At 42.7% G+C, this 17,471-nt stretch overlaps 1 protein-coding gene across 3 annotated transcripts in view; it reads right to left on the bottom strand.

The window, feature by feature from the left end:
- Window positions 1-17,471, bottom strand: part of COL4A2 (collagen type IV alpha 2 chain) — a 248,234-nt gene that overhangs the window by 169,566 nt on the left and 61,197 nt on the right. For all 3 annotated transcript variants that reach the window (XM_075918575.1, XM_075918574.1, XM_075918576.1), the window contains exon 3: window positions 6,407-6,487. In XM_075918575.1, the coding sequence (XP_075774690.1) occupies window positions 6,407-6,487 (81 nt within the window). The remainder of the gene's footprint in view (window positions 1-6,406; window positions 6,488-17,471) is intronic.

Below are 17,471 nucleotides of genomic sequence, written 5' to 3' on the forward strand. Positions count from 1 at the left end.
AAGAAGTGGGAGGGCAAGAAGGAGTGGGAGGAGGAGTGGTAGCTGGGGAGGCGGCAGGGGCTGGAGCAGCAGGAGGCAGCAAGCTCTGCCCCAGGGTCGATGACCACCTGGGGGGCACGGACCATCCTGCCACCCAGAATGCAGTCCATGGCATTAAAATAGGGGCAGGGGTCTGGGTCTGTCCCTGGTTGGGAGCTGCCCCCTGTGGCCCTGGCATATGCCTGCCGCAGCTCCTTTATGTTCATGCAAACCTGCTCCTGGGTTCGCATGTGGCCTTTGGTGGCCAGGCTGGCAGCTATTCGCTTGTAGATAGTTGTGTTCTTTCATTTAGTGCAGAGATCATGGACATTGGAGGCATCCCCCCAAACCTGAATTAGGTCCCTGATCTCTGCACTGGACCAGGCAGGCGCCCACGTTTTCTAACCTGTGGCAGACTCCTGGGAGCAGGCAGACTGGAGCACTGCTTGGCTCATGCTGGGGCCACTGGTTCAGGTGCAGTGACTGCTGGCTCTGGGCTGGCAGGCATGGAGCTGACACAGGCACTGTGGCCAGAGTCTATCCCTTTAAGGGCTCTGGGGAAGGGGGAGGGAGAGGACTTTTCTTGGTTGTGCCCAGAGTGGCCAGCAGGGCACCCTGGGAAGGATTGGAAGCCCCCTATTTTGAAATAAACATCTACACAGCACTTATTTCGAAATAGCAATTTCGAAATTGGCGCTATTCCTCATGGAATAAGGTTTACCAATTTTGAAATAAGCCCTCCGCTATTTCAATTTAATTTCGAAATAGCGGTTTGGCTGTGGAGATGCTGATACAGTTATTTCGAAATAACGGCTGTTATTTTGAAATAACTTTGCTGTGTAGACATACCGTATCTCTTTCCTAATGGTTCCTAACATTTTGTTGGCTTTATTGATTGCCACTGCATACTCAGCAGATGTTTTTAGAGAACTATCCGCAATTACTCCAAAATCTCTTTCTTGAATGGTAACAGATAATTTAAACCCCATCATTTCCCACAATGACTGCAAGATCTCTTTCATGAGAGGCAACAGTTAATTTAAATCCCATAATATTGTATCTATAATTTGGATTATATTTTCCAGTGTGCATTAATTTGCATTTATCAACACTGAAGTTCACCTGCCATTTTGTTACCCAGTCACCCAGTTTTGTGAGATCCCTTTGTAACTCTGTGAAAGAGTCTTTGGATTTAGCTAGTAATTTTATATCATCTGCAAATTTTGCCTACTCGCTGTTTACTCCTTTTTTCAGGTAATTTATGACTATATTAAACAGCACTAGTAATAGGACAGATTCCTGGGGAATGTCACTATTTAACTCACTCTATTTTTAAAACTTACCATTTATTCCTATCCTTTGCTCCCTGTCTTTTAACAATGTAGTTACCCATGAGAGAACCTTCCCCTCTTAATTCCATGACAATTTATGTTGCTTATGAGCCTTTGGTGGACCTCATCTACGGTTGCCAGGGGTCTGGTTTTGAACCGGACAGTCAAATATTTGAGCTTTCCATTCGAGAAACAAATTGAGAAAATAGAAATGAGAAAATATAAATGTCTGGTATTTTCTAAATAAGATGTAATGTAGATTGCGATGTAATGTCAAGTGTGTCCGGTATTTTTGTTGAAACCATCTGGCAACCCTAACCTCATCAGAAACTTTCTGGAAATCTAAGTATGTACACTACATCGACTGGATGCCACTTGTTCACGTTTGTTGAACTGTCTCAAATATTAGCTATCTTTTAATCATCTGGTACAGAGGCTGATTTAAGTGTCAGGTCCCATATCACAATTAGTCGTTCTGCAACTTCATATTTAATTTCCTTTAGAATTCTTGGGTGAATATCATCTATTCTTGATCCCTAATTACTGTTTAATTTATTAATTTGTTCTGATGCCTTCTTTACTGACACTTCAATCTGGGACAGGTCCTCAGATTTGTCATCTAACTAGAATGGCTCAGAACAGAAATTTTTCCCACATGCACCCTCGCTAAAGACTAATGCTAAATTATGTATTTGCTTCTCCACAATGGCCTTATGTTCCCTGAGTACTCTTTATCAACACTTCTTTATTCACTTTCTTCTTACCATTCATGATTTTATACATGTCTGTCATATCGCACCCTTAGTTGTCTCTCTTGCAAGCTGAAGAGCTCCAGTCTTTCAAATCTCTCCTCAAATGGAAACTGTTCCATGCCCGTAATCATTTTTATTGTCTTTTTCTGTATCATTTCCAGTCCTAATATATCTTTCTGTGATGGGGGGAACAGAACGGCACACAATGTTCAAAGTGTGGGAGTATCATGGATTTATATAGTTGTATTATGTTATTTTTGTCCTGATCACAGATATTAAGAAATTGTTTCTAACCAAAACAATGAGCAGATGGCATAGAGTGTTTTTTACAGTCTTGCTTTCACTCACAACTGTCACACAGTGAACCTCATATTAGAAAATTTCAATGTTTTTTAAACTGCTCTGAGAGTTTATTATTTTATAAAGTCACATACCAAACTATCACAGGTCAATTCATTAACCATTAGTTTTTATATATACAAATACTGTGTGATATTGCTTATATTCAAACTATAGAACCAGATCTCTAGCCCTTACCTATCTGAGTAAGCTTTACTAAGAGTCCAAAGAGGGGATGACCACTTACTCAGATATGGAACTGAATACCTCCTTATAGGTGCAAAGACCCTCAAGATCTACAAAAGTGAGTGGAACTGACTCCATTGCTCATTGCTGATTTGCTGACAGTTTCACTGTTCTATAGGAACACTGGTGTGGTGAAAGGTTATAGTAATGGAGAAAGAGAAAGGTAAATTCTTATATAGCTAGGTCCAGTATCTTAAAGTATCTTAAAATTTCTGTCCTATTGCAAACCCTATTGCAACAGCCACTGCCAGCTCTTTTGCAGCAGCTTGGCCTGCTCTTGCCGGAGCTGCGCGCTAGGGCGCACCCACGTGCTTTCATCTCTGGCTAGGTCTAATTGGTACAGAGAACTTTGAATATCAGAAGGGAGACCTTGAACTGGATTCCGTAGTCCTTGCAAAGAACAGAGCGCTGGGCTAACAACAGTGTGTGCTAGCTAACCAAAAAGGCTGCTATGTTGTGTAAGTATTAGAACTTTACGAGAACACATGGCTTTATTCCTACTTACAGTCCTAAACATACTTTAAACTGTTGTTTTCTTCAGTATGTTGGGATGCAAGAGAGGGTGAGTGCTATGGCTGGGGATGCAGGCATTGGGGTAGGACTAGAGATGAGGGCTTAGAGGTGAAATATGATGCTCCAGGTTGGGACTGAGGATTTTGGAGGGCAGGTGGGGGATCAGGGCTGAGGCAGGGAGTTGGGCACCAGGGAGAGAGGGCTCCAGCTGGCTCCATGAGATTCTGTGGTGGGGCTGGAGACAAGGGTTTTGGGGTGTAGAATAGTGCTCCAGGTTGGGATCAAAGGGTTTGGAGGGCAGGAAGGGGATGAGGGCTGTGGCAGGAAGTTGGGACATGGGTAGGGGAGCCTAACGGATACAGGCGCTGTGTAGCATTTATACCAAGCTGCTCCTAGGAGCAGTAGCATGTTCCCCCTCTGGCTTCTATGGAGAAACTGCCTTAGCTCTGCTGTGCTGCCAATCCAATCGGGCTTTTAATGGCCCGGTAGATCATGCTGACGGGAGCTGCCAGGGTCCCTTTTTGATTGGGTGTTTTGACTTAGACTTGGACACCTGACAGCTTCAGCAGGAACTGCAAAGTAAGGCAGAAAGAGCTGAAACACTATATATGTAAAATTAATAACAAGTTTCCCTTTAGATTTTGCCAGCTAGCCCAGATGTTTTCACGATTATTGGTAAAGTTTTTAAGTGTTCTGATGAATTAACTTCCGTCAGCAGCTCCTGATGTATAGGCAGTCATTCGCAGCCATCCGAAGTGGTATTGCTTCTCAAGACTTGAAAGACATCTTATTAAGAAAGAGTCCTCCACCAGATTCCAAGCTGTACACAGTGGCAACAATACTAATTAACACCCACCCTTCATGTTTTCTTTATCCACATGCTTGTTGACCGGGCAGAATTCCAAATGCCCTTCCAAGTGAGAGGCTGATTATGCTGGCCACAGTTAGTCACAGAACAAGCAGACTTCACACAATTTCTCCAGACCATGTTATGAATGATAATTTATACTCAACATGCCTAGTGTGCATATAGTGAGTCACCTCAGGAACAGAACATGAGTATTGGACCAGTTTATACTAAGGTTTTGGATGAACAAATATTCCCACTGAGGACTAGCAAACTCCATGCCAAATTTAACCAGAGTCTCTAGAGGCAAAGAGTTGTTGCTTAAACCAGATGTACAGCTGTGACATACAAAGAGGCCAACAAATATAAAATTTATCCAATGCACACTCTAAGTGATAGTTTACATAACCAAAAATAATTTCTAAAAAAATGTTATGAAGTTCTTTGAGTAAAATATTTTTCATTTCCATTATTCACACATTTCTAATTAAAACTGAACCACAAATAACAAAATAATCAAGGGAAGTATGTTTTGTGGTAGATATTCCTGGGCTTTTAGTGTTTCCTAAACCATGACCTAATGGCCTCACATGTTGAGCATTATCAACTCTCTAAGTCAAAGGCAGTTGAACACAGCAAAATCTGCCCTAGTTTGATAGTTTTCATAAATGAATTTATAATTGGCTTCCCCTCATTAGGGCACATTAGTGAGTTTCTACTTAGCTATTTTAAAATTTTCATGTTTCTGCCCTATGCAGTTGTTTGTTTGGTTGCTCTTTTCCCTTCAACAACCTGTGAAATAAGGGTTGGTCAGCCAACACAAAAATGTGAAATGTTTTAGTCACAGTAGTTGGAAGTATTTCAGCCAGCTACTCTTTTTTTCCATCTCTAATGGGTTTGAGAATCCGGTACCTGGCTTGTGTGAGAAAAACGATAACAACAAAAAATTACACAGGGGAAAAAAAACCCACAACCCACCCAACTTCTTGAATCCATTTATCATCCCTAAAAGTGTCATCCTACTGTGCACCAAGAAGGATGGAAGGAAGATGCACACCTGCTGAGTGAAGCAAGCTGACTTCATAGGTACAGGGGCAGCAGCTGCAGAGAGAATAATGTGCACCAATTTAATCAGTGGCTCCTACCCCCAAATCAGCTTTTACTGGAGCAGGATTTGGACATTATACATATGACCTTGCACTTATCTCTTTCCATGTGGGAGCTCAATATCCAAAAAGCCTACTTGGGGCGTGCAGACTGAACATGTCTACTATAATGTTATTCTGTCCTAATCCACAATACGGTAATGAGATGTTCACTTGACACTGATATGGACAATCAGTATTTCTGTTATAAGCAGCAGTACTGTTGGTTATGCTCCATCACCTGCCTCCCAGGACAGCAAGCAGCCATACCCTATGCAGAGGAGATCCTATACATGTTATGGATTTCCTAACAATTTTCCTCTTCTAGTCCCATGCAGGGTCAAGCCCAAGGATGGTAACAAGAAATTGCACTGGCACAAACTGTGTGGAGAGTGGAAAAAGACAAGAGCAAGGATGCGTGGCCTGCCTCTCTTGACCTATTCTTAGTGGTGGAGGGCAGAAAGGGCTGAATTACTGTATCAGATGTAGCAGAGTCTGCCATCAGGACTCCTAAATTATGCAGGATTGCATGTGCACTCTTGCACAGGTTAGGTGCTCTGCATAGCAACTGCCTCATCCTACAGTCCCTTTATTGCTCCCCTCAAAACACTGCTCCATCTCCTTCTAATTCATGCTAATGCATTCGACACAGTCCCAAATGGCTTTCCCTTTGTGGAGGTTCTAAGTACCACAAGCCTGGTATTCCTCTGTATAAGTGCAAATACTGAGCACTGGGTATATATTTTCTCTTTGTACCTGACTGAACTGTTGCAATAAAACTGAAGATCACGGAATCATTTTATAATTGCCATATAATCCAGGGCAGCTCTGCCACTGAAAATAGAGAGAAGTGGTTTGCTTTATAACTTATTCTAATGTGCTGAACAATGAAAAAGACCTATGATCTTTTGACCTGTAAGGACCCATAACCCTCTAAATAAGTGCCATGTACTGTGTTTTGTTTTGTTCCTGAATGTTTCTTTCTTAATTAAATGTTACTTTCAGGGTTTTCTTTAGTTGCTTCATTCAAACAATCTACAACAGCTAGAGAAACTATAGCAAAGCAAAATAAAAATAATTCTTTTCAGCATGAATATTATTTAACATACTTAACGCCATCTGCATGATCCAAAGAGCATTGATGTCAGTGGGTTTGGGATCTAGCCTCTACTGTGCAACATATAAGTGTCTGGATAGGAAGACAGTAGTACTTACACGACCTCCTTTTTCAGGGAAACATTGACACCCCCCACTACAGTCTCTTCCTCCACATGGTCCCGTGTAAGATTTTCCACCCTGAAAACAGAATAAATGTAAATATGTTAAATAATATCGGCTACAGTACATAGGAGACAACAGTAAAACATTAGAATGCAGTGGACCATTCTATACCTGGTATTAACTGTTATTGTATTGTCAAGGCATATACACTATGTTTTATTGCATGCAATAATTTAATTTCCCAAAACAAACACATTTATTATGAGGTGCTCTTGGCTCTCATATGTTTATGTTCCTTTTTTAGTTTTAGGGCATAAAAGATTTAAATTAATTTGGATCCAAAGTTTTCCCACAGTTTTATGAAACCTGGTAGCTAAAATGAAAAAAAGTGTCCTATTTAAAATGTGGTGGCTTCAGCTTCCTAAAAAAATTTCATCTTTGTTTCAGAAAATAATCTCCCAGACAAAGTACTCCTCTACGTTATTCAGTGCACTCTGCACCAAATGAGAAAGGAAAATACATTTAGATTATACCATACAGGAGTGACTAATTCATGTCCATTTTTTAATCATTAACATTTTGCTCATGTCTGTTCATATTTTAGATGATTGACCACCCAGAGACACTCACAAGATTACCTGATATATGTGCTTACTTTAAAAAATAATCTATGTTTCTATGTGACTATCCTGCTATAGATGGAATGTGTGCTTCCCTGTTAGCTCATGAGATTTCACTGAGGCTACGTCTACACTGCGAGATCTTCCGGCAAAAAAATATGCTAACGAGGGACTCATTTGCATGAGTCACTATCTCATTAGCATATTTTCCGCTGTTTCTTTTCGCACAAGGGGTTTTTGTGCAAAAAGGAGCAATGTGGATGTAAAGAGGCAGCAAGGGAGGGGAGCACAAGCCAGGGCTGGGGGGAGCCGGCTTAAAAGCTGGTCCCCCCTCCCAACACTGTCTCTGCGGGGGCGGGGGGACAGGAGAAGCAGGGGCCAGTGGGGAAGTGGCACAAGAAGGGATTGAAACAGTCCCACTCATGCTGGTCCCACTACTGCTCCTCTCTGGTAGGAATATACAAGAGACCCCGGCAGCTCTTGTACACTTCAAAGGAAGAGGCACAGAGGGGAACCCGTGCCAGTAGGGACTGCTTTGCTCCCTGCTGGCATGGGTTCCGTCCGCTTCTCTCCCTTTGAAATGTTCAGGAGCTGCTGTGGTACCTGTACATTTTAAAGGGAGAGGCGCAGTGGGATAGTGAGCACCCACCTTGTCGACTAATCAAGTAGTCAACGGAAATTCCATTAACTATTTGATTAGCTGACTAATCGAAATTTAGCATCCCTGTCCCGCAGAGCTGCCTGCTCCATACCTCCCCCTGCACTGCTGTCTCTGCATCAGAGGCATCGGGAGAGCGACAGGTGGGAGCCCATCCGTGTGAGGAGCTGGCTCCCTGGAGCTGCTGTCTTACTGTCTTACAGAGGCAACGGTGGGGGGAGGGGTTAGATGGGAGACAACTTAAAAGCTCCCGTGGAGTTGCCTGTCCCTCAACCCCAGCACTGCTGCTGGTACACAAAGGAAGCAGCTTTTAGATAAACTTCTATCAGAGATGATCTATGTGGTGCTTGGTCCTGCCATGAGGGCAGGGGACTGGACTCGATGACCTCTCGAGGTCCTTTCCAATTCTAGTGTTCTATGATTCTATGAGTATGTGACTTGCAGGTTGATGTTTTTGAATATTCTTCAACTCTACCATGAGCTTTTATTGGGCTATTCACGTGTAAGGGCTCTGTGTGAGTAAGGACTGCAATATCAGACCTAGTGAGTACAGAAAAGCAATGATAGACTGGAGTTATGGACTGAGTTAATATGTAAATAGTGTGCCACCCTAAATTGGGACACTTCAGATATTCATGGGCCAGTGAGCCCAGGAGAAAGGAGGTCTGATGTTGCAGTGAGGCACCTAGCCGGCAGGGGGGGGTGGAAGGGGGAAGGAAGAGAGGAGAGGAGGGGGGCGGCTGGCAACACTGCTGGGAGCCTTGTGGCAGGGCGATTGGCGGTGCAGCCGGGAACCCCAGCTGGGGAGCTCCTGCCCTGGGGAAGACGAGATTGGGCTGGCAGCAGCAGGGTTGGAGGCGAACCTAGAGTTTGGGGCCTGGAGCCAGAGCATGGCTGCAGCAACTGGAACCCAGAGGCAGTGGGGCTAGGGCCAGAGCCTGAGCCCAAGCCTGGCAGCAGCAGGTCCAGGGTGCAGGCCAGAAGGAGCTGACAGCAGGCAAGGACAGCAGGCTGGGAGATGGGAGGCAAAGGACCTCCCCTGATCTGGCAGCACCCTCATTCAGGAGCAGTTGGGTCCCGAGAGTGCCACCACAAAAATAATTTCCATGATATGTTAAAGATAGTTTTAAAACAAGTCATGTGGTGTTACAGTGATCTTTTCCTTTACCCTATGCAAACCAAGGAGTGAAATTATGTTAGAATGTGTTATTATCTTTGTAAGTGCACGTGATTCCTACAACTGCCAATGGGAGTTACACATGTGTTTGGAGAGGACAAGAGAGGTTATGCAGAGACGGGCTATCTAGGCTAGTAAGGAGAGATAGAATGGCTCTTTTTCATGTCAGTGGGCTACAAGATTGTAGTAACCAAAACAATCTCCTGGGATACCATAGTATTGCTAACTGCACTTGTATACTTAGAATTTGCAGGGTGTGCTGATTAAACTGTAGCAGCACTTTATGTGGATCCAGAAGTAGCACACAGCTCTCACAGAGTACTCTACACAACAGCGTTATTTTGGAATAACTGACATTATTCCGAAATAACAATGAGCGTGTCTATAATACAAGCCATTATTTTCAAAATAATGTTGAGATGGAGGACATCTTACTCCAACTCCTGTAATCTTCATTTCACAAGGAGTAAAGGAAGTCGAAGGAAGAGTGTTCTTCCTTTGACTTCCTGCTGTGTAGACAGCGCCAGAAGCTGAATTAAGCTATTTCGACTTCAGCAAATGACATGCCTGAAGATGAGTAGCTTAATTCAATTTTGCCTCCAGAACCTATATGAGCTGCATGCAGTCCATGATCCACAGGTTGTCCACCACTGAGTTAATTAATGTATAACATTTTGCTGCATATGAGAGAATTTACCATTTATGTACAAACAAGAGAGAATGAAACTGCCATTCATGTCTGTGAACGTCTTGCATAAAACATTAACATATTTAATATTAATAAAATGTATATAAAATGCAAATTTAAGGCTCATGTGTCCCAAAACAATGAATATTTTGTCCTCTGTTCTCACAAAATTTTGGTCCCAAAGACAATGATGCCCAGTACACATCCAGACAACAAAAGGCAATTGTCTGCAGAGAATTTAGAGAGAATTTCAGTTTTGACATGAATCTAGTTTTGTCATGCAAAACTCATTAAAAACAACAACAAACACTACCTACCTATTCAAACTTTTGCATGGATGAATGATGTCTTTATCACTAACATTTAACGTGAAATAAGCCATTTAAATCATTTTCATCCCTGAGGTGCCCATTCAAACCTAACAGTATTCTGACAGAGAACAAAGCCAAACTGAGAAAAGGCTCCCACTACAATCCTACTAGTATATCAAAACCAGGAAATATAGGCCATTTCCTTGCATGCATCTTTAAAAATTAAGGAGATTACAACTGAAGTATTATAACACTATATCAGTAGATTCTGGACACCCCACTTTGACTTTGATACTAGTGCAGCATTTTTTGTTATACCTCCACAATAACTGTACTCACTGCTATCATGAAGTTCTCTCACTCAGTCACAGCATTAGTGCCAGGCTAAGATTTACAGAGGGATTTAGAATGTCTGGAAAATTAATGTAAAGCTAAAGTTTGACTGGTAGTGCTGACAAACCTTATACTTGTGTGGTGTTGCAATGGGTGGCATATTCAGATATCTGATGGAAGAGTCTCACTTGAGAGTCAATTCAGGATTCGAAAGATGCCTTTGCAAGCAGAACATTATAGCACCTCCAGAGAGGACTTCCTAGTTCTTCATTTATAAACCCAGTTTCCAGAAGATTACATTTAGCCGTAAACTCTCATGTAGATTTGAAACACTGCCTAGTGTTAAAATCCTAACCTAGAAGGTTTTTTTTTTAAATAAAGAGGAGGAAGAGCTTGAACATGTGTTGTAGAGAAACAAGACAAAATAGGAATTTCAGTGGCTTAACAATATTGCTCTGCTTGTAATCACTCAAAATGCTTTATTTAATAAGAATACATCTTGTGTCCTCCGCATGCCAAATTAGTCTCCCAGCAAAATCTATAAACAAATCACTCAAAGTCAGTCTGGAAAGTGCTGCTGGTCAGGAGACATGGATTAGCACACTGATCTGCTTGGCATGAGGCTAGAACCCAGACCTTTGCAGGCAGACATGGTGCTGGGACTATAGTGGTGCAGTGGGAAACAGTCACTTGACAATATAGCTGCCTTCAGTCCAGCAGCTATTATAAGTACCGGGCAATAAGTATTCTATAAAGTCAAAGCTTAGGACCCTAATTGGCCTCAGTTTCCAGAGGATGTGGAGCTATAGATTGGAAGCTGGCTGAGAAGAAGGAAAGAATGTGGGTGTGGATGTACTCTCCAACTACTCTGAGAATTATTTGGCAAAGACAGTCTCTCTTTTACTTAAGAAAGCCTGGCTTGTTTGTTTGTTTGTTTATTTGGATGCATGAGTATCCAAATATCAACACTTGACCTATATATCAAGGGCCAAACTCTGTTTACTATTCCCACTGAAACTTCTGCTAGCAACATATTTCTTCCCCTCATTGGAAAGAAACTGGAATCTAAATTTGGACACATTGGGACTTTTTCACAATAGAACAGACACAACCCTGGTCACCAGCCATATTTATGGAGTGGGCAGTTTTGAAAAACTATTCTGAGTAGTTTCCATAATGTATGCAAAATGCCAGTCTGCTCTTCTGAACATTAAGATTCAATCATATGTTGAATCTCACATAGATCTACTTATTAGTTTTTTCTAATGTAGGCCAATGTGAAAATATTTTCTCTCTGATCCAGAGCTATGTTAATCAAGGCGTGGGGGAAAAAACAACAACTCTCTCTCCAGCACAGCTATGCCGGCAAAACCACTGTGCAGATATAACACTGTCAACAGAAAAGTGTTTTTCCTGGTAATGCAAATGCCATTTAAAGGGACAGTTTAACTAAGCTGGCAGAAAAGTTCCTTCTGTTGGCATGCTGCCTCTGCACTAAGGGGCTATGCAGGGATAGCTACATATACATAGGATTTGTAGTGTAGACAAGATCTGAGTGAGCAGTTTGGTTAGGTTCTGATTCTGGTTCCCTCTCTGTAGCTATGAAAAAAGGGAAAGGGCATACATGGAGCAGATAGATCCCAGCTGGAGAGGTCTTTGGGTGAAAAGGGAGCCATAATGCTCCTTGTGGTTCTAACAAAACCAAAAAGGGCTGACAAGGTGGAGGCATAGCCAAACAAATGCCTTCCTGCCTAGCTTTCAATGCACACTTAAGACTGGCATTGTAGATTAGGTGTGCTGCATCTCCAGAAAAAAAGTTATAAGAATTTTTTTCTTCAGCGGGCTCTGATGGGGTCTGGAAACTATCAACTGCTACCAGGAAGGGGTAGGGTTGCCAGGTGTCCAGTTTTGAACCGGAAAGTCCAGTATTTGAGCTTTCTGTTTGGGAAACAAATTGAGAAAATATAAATGAGAAAATATAAATGTCCGACTGTAAGATGTAATGTAGATTGAGATGTAATGTAAAGTGTGTCTGGTATTTTTGTTGAAATCATCTGGCAACCCTAGGGAGAGGCACTTTCACAAGCATTTAGTAACCTATGAAAACCAGAGGGCTGTGTCTAGACTGGCAAGTTTTTCCACAAAAGTAGCTGCTTTTGTGGAAAAACTTGCCAGCATCTACACTGGCCACTTGAATTTCCGCAAGAACACTGATGATCTCATGTAAGAAATCAGTGCTTCTTGCGGAAATACTATGCTGCTCCTGTTCGGGAAAAAGTTCTTTTGCGCAAAAGCTTTTTAGACAGCTTTTGTAGACAGCTCAGATTTGTTTTGCGCTAAAAAGCCCTGATCGCGAAAATGACGATCGGGGCTTTTTTGTGCAAAAGCACGTCTAGATTGGCATGGACGCAAAAGTGCTTTTGCGGAAAAGCGTCTATGCCAATCTAGACGCTCTTTTCCGCAAATGCTTTTAATGTAAAACTAGTTGCTAGTAGAAGCTGGGTGGGGGCGGGTGGAGTGGCTTCCTGCCATGCAGCTTCTGCACGTAACCAGAGGCCCCCATCTGGGATTGGCACTGGGAGCCTCTGGTTGTGTGCAGAAGCTGGGCGGGGGGAGTGGCTGGGAGTCCCAGCCACTGCCCCCGCCCCACCCCGCCCGGCTTTTGCATGCAACCACAGGGCTCCCAGCGTCAATCACAGCCCACCTCCCAGTCACTCACCCACCCCTGCCAGGCTTCCGTCCGGCGCCCAGCCGGAAATTCAGAAAATACCGGACATTTCACATGTCCGGTATTTTCTGAATTTTTCTACCGGACAGAGGGCGCAAATACCGGACTGTCCGGTAAAAGACCAGACACCTGGCAACCCTATGCACCCCTCAGAGCCACCCCGGTCCTCCCCACCGGGGGCTCGTGCCCCATTCCTCCCTCATGTCCTTCCACTTACCCCTCCCTAGCCCCTCTTCCTGATGTCAAACAAAAGATACGTATGTTCAAAAACAGAAACTGTATTTATTAATCAAAACTGGGGGGGCGGGGAAGGATGAACCTCTGGGGAGACTGGGAAAAGGAGGCGGAAGAAGGGAAGAGAGAGGGTGGGAAAGGGGAGGGGGAAACCTGGGAGGAGGAAACTGGAAGGAGGAAGCAAGGGGAAGCAAGGGGAAGGGGAAGCTCAGGGCTCAGGGTTGGGGGTCTCTCCGGACCACCTTGATTTTCATGCAAACTTGCTCCTGGGTTCATATGTGGCCTTTGGTGGGCAGGCTGGCAGCTATCCTTCCATAGACGGCCGTGTTCCTCCGTCTAGTGTGGAGATCATGGACGTTGGGGGCATCCCCCCCCAATGCTGAATAAGGTCCGTGATCACCTCCCTGGACCAAGAAGACACCCACCTTTTCCAGGCCCTGTCAGGCTCCTGGGAGCTGGCAGACTGCTCCTGGGGAGCGGTGGAAAGTTGGCTGCCAGTGGCTTTCTGGCTCATGTTTTGGGGCCACTGGGTCAGGGGCGCTGGTGGCCACTGCTGGTTCTGGGCTGGCTGGCTTGGAGCTGGCACAGGCACTGTGGCCAGGATCTACCCCTTTAATGGCTCCGGGGGTGGAGAAGAGGAGAGTAAGTTTTCCTGGTTGTGCTCAGTGTGGCCACCAGGGCTCCCTGGGAAGGACTAGAAGCCCCCTATTTCAAATTAAGTGTCTACACAGCACTTAATTTGAAATAGTTATTTTGAATTTGGTTTACTCCTCGTAGAATGAGGATTACCAAATTTGAATTAAGCGCTCTGCTATTTCAAATTAATTTTGAAATAGCGGTTTGCATGTAGAGAGGCTACTAAAGTTAATTTGAAATAACAACTGTTATTTTGAATTAACTTTGCAGTGTAGACATACCCTATATTATTTACTTTTGTCTCCTCAAGTATCCCAGACTTTCGGAAGTGTTTAATTACAAATGTACATGGCAGCCATGTTTCTTTATAAGAGAAGCGTGAATTTTCCATTTAGATTTTCATAAGAATTTTCACTTTGCATGGCCTTCATCCTAAATACATATTTATACAACAAACCAGACAGAATCCAGAAGGCACTTTTGCAATACATTTGGCTGAGTAAAACCTTTAAAAATGTCAGCCACACAATACATTCTAAAAACTGCTAAGTTATTCAATACAGATACTTCAGAAAATCTACAGGGGATCTCACTCATAGATAACAAAAGGTTGCATGGAAACAGCATATTCCATAGCATTCCCCTCCCCCTTCCTTATCCTGGAAGAAACCACTTTGTAGACACTCCAGAGCTATGAGAAGCTGCATTCTGCTCCATTGCCCCTTACAGGCAATGCAGTGGAAGACAGAGACCTAGGAAGTAGTCCTTGGCCTCTGAATTACTGTACTAGCTCTTTGAAGATACCTTAAGGTAAAGAGGACTTTTGTAGAATGCTGGAGTATCCACAAATAGGAGAACAACACCCCCAGTTACTTCTCTATGTGGTGAAGGGTCTAGTCAACAGAACGATCTGGAGCTTACTCTGCTGCCTTAAGGGCACATTTTTGATTCACATGCTTCTGCAAAAGGACATGATTTACCAAAGGGCCTCATTTGGCCCATAGGTCCTGGTTCTCCACTAACTTGTACCATGTACAGTCACTTGTACTTGTGCTAGTGAGTGCAAAGTGGATATGGATTTTGCTATAATCCTGACTTTTGCACTCACACTGCACAGATGTGACTATGCAAGATGTAAGGCAGTCGTGAATGCAAGACCACAGAATATACAGTAATATTACAGAATGATCTAAAGCCAATTTTTGTCCACATTGGAATGCGTTAGAGACTGTCAGCTCAGCCTTTAATCTGAATTAGGCTTTTGTCCAATGTTTTATGTTATAGAACTATATCCCTTCTACCTTGGTTTACAGACAGCAGGTTGTTTACATGCTGGTATCACAGAATAAATGTACAGCATCCCACTCACTTAAGTATTAATTCCTATATTTAACTACTCTGTTTCCAAAGCCTTTTTTTCATTAACTCTGGAAAGACATCCAAGTAATGATATCATTTGCTTCAAACAATAGAAACTTAGGAAGTCTGGATCTTATTCCATATATGGGGAAGTGTTGTTGAAGCATGTCTATTTATAAACCAATCCTGTATTTGACCTATCTAGTTTAGCCTCCTAAAAAACTTGGCAAATAGAGGGAGCTCTCAGTTTACCACATTAGTTCAGAACACATAGCCAGAAATGGTGGCAAAAGTTGAAATGCTTGGGGGTTCTTCTTTTGTCCAGATACACCTGCAAAATCTTTGAAGCCCATCTCAACCTAGTAGATTTTCAAGACCTGTCTGCGCAAATAAGGCTTTTGCTATTGAACAAGAAGCAGTGCAATTACACTGATGCTCGTAATGTAAGCCTGTTGCTGCCTTTTCTACTGTATTCTGTTATCTGTAACTGCTCAGAGCTGCACTGGTGCTAGGTACAGTGGTGTGAGGCTTTTCCAAGATAGAAAACCAGAGAATTTCCCCTAGCTGTTGCTTTTCCCCATCTACCTTCAACATACCTTGGATATGTAGGGTAAGACTATTTCCCCACTTTCCTCTGAGGTAACATTTGCTGTGAGTACTCTGTTTTGGAACAATGGCTCATTGAAACATTGAAATAATGACCTTTAAACTGCAGTTCTACCCTGGAAAATTACTAGGCAAAAATGCACCCCTCTGCAACCTGAATAGTGGGAGTGGGCTTTTCCCAGCTTTGTAAGGAAAAGAGAGTAGTGGCTCCTTTTGGGGTCTCTGCTACTTAAGAGTCAGAAGAGAAGTGACCAGGAAGGTGAGCCAGTGGGGCTCAGGTGATCCATTGGCCTGAGGGAGGGTATACAAACCCAATCCCTCTATGCCTAGCTTAGCTGCTCTTTACAGACAAGGAATTGGGGAGGGAGAAAGGTATAGAAGAAGGATAGGCAGGAAACCTGTAAGTAGGAAAAAGGTCTAAATTTGATAATTCAAGTGTTCATTGTAAATCGTTCATCCAGGTGTATTACCTGCCCCTACTGAGACTAGAAAGAGACTTTGGGAGTTGTGACTCCTAGGGTACATCTACACAGCAACATTATTTCGAAATAACTAGCGTTATTTCGAAATAAGTTAGTCCGCATCTACACAGCAGGCAGTTATTTCGAAGAAATGTCGAAATACTGTCAAGCTGGAGGACTTCTTACTCTGACTCCTGTAACCCTCATTGTAGGAGGAGTAAGGAAAGTCAGAGGAAGAGTGCTGTATTTCAGAATAAGTGCTGTGTAGATGCTCACAATTTCAAAATAAGCTACACCAGGGTTTCCAGATTTTATTTGGCCACAGAACCCTTTTAAACTCAGAAGAATTTCGAGGAACCCCTACAACCGGGCCGGGCCTAGGGTACCCAGGGGAATATTTGTTGAGCAAAAGAAAAAAGAGCTACCGGACCTAAGCGCCATGAACCCCCAGGAAGCCAGTGTGGTATATGGAGCTGAAAAAGTAGACCACAAATAAGCAAGGATAATAATAATGAACAAATGCTAAATAAGGTCATGAGATCCACATTTAATTTAGTTGCACATATTTAAAAACAAAAATCACATTTAATGTGTACAAAAAAATAAAGCTCAAAAACTAATATGAATTATATTGGCAGTTTTCAATGTGAAGAATGGTTTTTCTTCTTTTCTTGGCAAATTCTTTTTATATTTGGCTTAATACTAAAAAGTTGGATTTGCATATTTGGCACTGAATTCAGTCGATTTCTGTATTTTGTTTTTGTTGCTACATAATTCGAGAACCAAGTTTCACACAGGTATGTGCTGGTGAAGGGTAACAACTGACGAACTGCACGTCTTGTTAAAGCTGAATATTCTTGACATAAGCTACCCCAAAACGTAATCAGAGAAACTTCTTTACATTTTTGTATTAATTGGCCATCTGAAGTGATTTCCATTAGGTTTTCATAGTCTTGCATAGAAAAACTGACAGGCTTTCCTGTTATACTTAATGGCTACATCTAGACTACATCCCTTTTTTGTAAATTAGACGTATTGCATTAGACGTATGTAAATTAGACGTATTGCAATTGCTAATGAAATGGGGATTTAAATCTCCCCTGCTTCATTAGCATAAAAAGGGCTGCTGCTTTTTTTACGCACGGAGCTTTGTCGGAAAAAAGCGCCAGTCTAGACGCTGATCTTGTAGAAAATAAAGCCTTTTCCGAAAGATCCCTTATGCATCTTGCAAGTCGAAGGACGAGAACC

Source organism: Pelodiscus sinensis, chromosome 1 (genome assembly GCF_049634645.1).
Source record: "Pelodiscus sinensis isolate JC-2024 chromosome 1, ASM4963464v1, whole genome shotgun sequence".
Lineage (NCBI taxonomy): Eukaryota > Metazoa > Chordata > Testudines > Trionychidae > Pelodiscus > Pelodiscus sinensis.